The sequence below is a fragment of the Glycine max genome, chromosome 14, assembly GCF_000004515.6.
Source record: "Glycine max cultivar Williams 82 chromosome 14, Glycine_max_v4.0, whole genome shotgun sequence".
In the NCBI taxonomy this organism is placed as follows: Eukaryota; Viridiplantae; Streptophyta; class Magnoliopsida; order Fabales; family Fabaceae; genus Glycine; species Glycine max.
Genome location: NC_038250.2, coordinates 2819045 through 2823130, shown reverse-complemented (window position 1 = coordinate 2823130; position 4086 = coordinate 2819045). Strand labels below are relative to the sequence as shown.

Below are 4086 nucleotides of genomic sequence, written 5' to 3'. Positions count from 1 at the left end.
CTTATAATCATTATCAATTTTGTGTTATATAATTTTTAAATAGTATATACAACATAAAAAGACAACTAATTAGTGTTTTCTATGGATATGCTTTAATTTTTCTTGTTTTGTAGTTATGGGTTTCCATTTTATCTTAATGATGATGTAATGGACTTCTGTTGTTATGGGTTTCATGCGTATTTGCAAAAGAGAAGTTCAAAGTTGACAAACGATAAGTTTTATTTTGGCATGCCATCCTCTACTAAAACTTTTTAATCCAATTCCTTTTCGATATTTCAATAAAACTTGTATGAATGGCTCTGGTCACAACGACTTGGGCATTTGTTGTTGTTGCACAACTAGAATTGAAGCATTAGTATTGGTATCAGAGGAAGCAAGCAAATCTCCAATCACACCCAACTCAGAAAACTCTGTCCAACTCTCAAGTGCTGCTGTCTGAGGCGATTTGATCCCATTACGTCTCCCAACTATGAAAAAATCATGCTGATTTGCAATATCAGACACAAAAGCACTGGTCTGAGAAGGTTCCTCAATAGCAACCTTTTCGTATGACACATTCTCGATGGTACCATAATACCCCCTAACACTTTTAAGCACCTCATCATCCAGCATGAGGTCCCAGTTTGCCACCTCATTTTGGCTAGAAACCAAGTGGTACACAACCAAGTTACAATCGCAATCTTTGATGGCCCTCTTAGCCAAGCATAGTGCCTCTCTATCATCTGAACCCCCTAGAAAGATCACTGCTATTTGCTTCATTGAAGAAGAAGAAGACCCTCTATTCACGAGAATCCCCACGGAGCATGGTGCTCTCTCAAGTACCTTAGAGTTGAGAGCTCTCATGTTTACATCAGTTGATTCAATACCACCATCCTCGCCCCATCTTATGTGAAATGGAAGTAAGATGATGGAAGCGAGTTTGTCCAATGCAAGGTAACAAATATCATCATGCATGAAACGTGGTGGAGATATGGCCGTGTAGGTGCTGACTGATGTAGTGCCAGCATTGTCATGTTCAAAGAGGTCGAATGCCACAATGACATCTTCGGAGTAGTTAATGTGGCTTGGGTGGCTAACCCTTTCTTGGAGACGGTGTGAGATGAAGATGGGAGAGGATCTGCCAACTAACTCCATCAAATGCAAGACGTGAACCACCAAGGGGTTTGTTATTGTGGGGCACCAAATTTCAAGAGCGTTTTTTACGGAATTTATGTGGCTTGGTTTCTGGATGCATGCAACCACCCGAAGCTCTGAATTGGGTTTCAAGCTCAGTATGTTCCTTTTCTGATACCCTGCGTACTTCCTTGCTGGGTTGTATAGAGATTTCACCCCAATGCGTGCAATGCTTCCCAACACAAGCACTGATATAGCCGTCATGGAGACTGTTTCATTGCTCATTAACTGCATTGCATGAGGACCAAAGTTAGATTACTAGCTAGCTAGTTTTATAGTTAGGTTAAACAAGTCTTTACTTATTTTTAATCTATATCTCTCTTTTTATTTTTAGTCATCAATATTAGTCATAAAAAAGGAAACAATTATTGTACAAGATCATGTGTTATATGAAGATTAGTTGGACCAAATGATTTGATATCATGTAATCTCGACCAATCTCATTCTCTGATTATGCTAATCAATATTAATTAAGATCATATGATCTTGGACTATATATATAGTACAGTAATTTTTCTTTGAGTAAATCTAAGAAACCTAATTTAAGGGATATTACCATATAAGAATTCAACTAAGTGTTTTGAAAAAGAACAAGTTAATATAATATTTTTGTGATATATATATATGAAAAGAAATCAAGTTACTCTTATAAATTGTGTGGTACCATTGAATCAAATAGAAAGATGCTGGTGACGTAGTCGACGACACCTTTGCAACTCAACATGAGAGCGAGGCACAAACCATCCGTTTTGGGCATGTTGCAATACCGGCAAATTCCAACAGTTAGAAGCATCTTAACCAAATGCACACAAACAATTATTGAGACCACAACGAGAACCAACGTGCCACTCTTAAGCGTGGAAATATCGACCTTCATGGCACAACATGTGACAAAGATTGGCAAAAGGAACCATGAGTTGATCATCTCAAACTGCTTGACCAATTGGGAGCCCAATGGAGGACCTTCTGGCACAAGAAGACCAAAGAGTAACATCCCACCTAACACAGTCTGGTTAGCCCACACTCCAAGCAACCCTGCGCAAAGGGTCATGAGGAACACAATGTACATGTATGCTTTCTTCACAGGTCTTCCTTCTGGTGTGTTCCTCACAATCCACCTCATTGCGGGGCGTGCGATCACAATTGTTAATGCTATAAAAATGAAGAATTTTATGGCTGTGTAGGTTGCAAGTTTAGGTCCCTTGCCTGGGGCATGGTCATGAGAATCGAGTCTAAGGCTGCTCACAACAGCAGTGCCTAGTCCTCTCACAACTTGGCTTATCACATCCATCACAAGTGCTGCTGATAGTGCTAAGCGACCAAGTTCAGAGTTCAATATCTCAAGATCAGAGAGTAGAGAAGCTACCACAGGGAAGGAACAACCACTGTGCCCTATTACTATCACGGGTAGCTTTCCTCCATCGAACTCTCCAAGGGCTTTTTGCGCCTGCCCCATGAAACTGTAGCATACAAAGAGACCAATGAAAGTGGGAATCATAAGGGACGAAAGAGCTATTGTCCAAGCTTTCTTCCCTGTTCTGGTTATCATGCTGAAATCCATCTTCACCCCGTTCAGGAAGAGGAATAATGCGTACCCAAACCCTGATACTAGGTTCAATACGTCTTCACTCCCGTAGGGGAACAACATCATTTTGAATTTTGTCAATGCCTCTATCTTCAGAGAAGGGCCTAGAACAAACCCAGCCTGCATGCACCAATTCATTTGGAAATTAACATTTTTATTGCATGTTTGGCTACAAATTATTTCATTTCTATTAACACGTACAACGAATTGAAGTTTCACCTCAATCATCTACCTAACAAATAAATATTTATCTTGAACTTGCTATATATGCTACCCCAACTTTTTATCTTCTTATTGGCTAAAGAAACGTATTAATAAAGACCAAATGACACAAAAGTGTCAAAGTTTGGCCAAACAAATTAATACAAGAGAACATATAAAATAAAAACATGGAAGCGCCGCTACCTAAACACATACGCAAACATGAAAGGCTATTAGAAAATAGTGTTTTTCTATGTAATTAACATGTTCTTGTATGAGACCTGCATGCAGTAACGAAGAGAGGAGAAGAGACAAAGCATATATACATACCATCATTTGTGAAACGAAATAAGGGAAGCCTAGGCGCCTAAGCACCAAATGAAAGCATTGCGTGATGACGAAAATGCAGAGAATTTGGGTCTCCAACAGTGGCATTGTGGCTCTTGAAATTAAAGCACCATAATCTCTGTTACCCCATATGCCATCGGATACTATCTTGGATGGCATGTCAATGGTAATATTATAGAAAAGGAATCTTCCGTCTGGGTCTGAATTGTAGTCGTCAAACACAACTTTATTGTAAATTGTTTTGTTTATGCTGAATAGGGTATCGTTTGTCCCCATTATGATGGATGTTTCAAGATTATTCAAGAACGAAATACAGTAGCTAGCTAGAATGGAATGAACGATAATCGTTATTATCAAATCAGAATCACAAATGAAGCTATTGACACTAAGTCTTTTTTATATATTGCTCATTTGTGGTGGCCAGATCATTTGGTGTGAGTTGTGACAGACTAGTTTCTCAGCATCATAACTTTGGAACACTGTCATAACTAATATATAACGGTTTTTTCATAGCTTGTTTCAGATAATTAATTAACCGAAACAAGAAATACAAATATACATTGCAAGTCAAACTGCCTTGCCACGCCTAAACCACAAGGTGGTGGTTATACGGTTGATCTATATCAGCTTATCGTTAATGTTATATTCACATTCATGGAAGAGATTGGAACGTGTTTTTTTTTTCTTCATTTGAATAATATTGCCAGCTTTTTTTTTCCAACTTCAATTTTCTTTTAATAGGACACTAAATATAGCATGTCTGTGCCAGCATGAATTTC

The 4086-nt window shown here is 38.5% G+C and overlaps 1 protein-coding gene across 1 annotated transcript in view; it reads right to left on the bottom strand.

The window, feature by feature from the left end:
- Positions 1-303: 303 nt before the first annotated feature.
- LOC100778180 (cation/H(+) antiporter 4) overlaps positions 304-4086 on the bottom strand; it is a 7790-nt gene continuing 4007 nt past the window's right edge. The window contains exons 2-3 of the mRNA XM_014766646.2: positions 1838-2878; positions 304-1401 (exon numbers count right to left, since the gene is read on the bottom strand). Of these exons, the coding sequence (XP_014622132.1) occupies positions 304-1401; positions 1838-2878 (2139 nt within the window). The remainder of the gene's footprint in view (positions 1402-1837; positions 2879-4086) is intronic.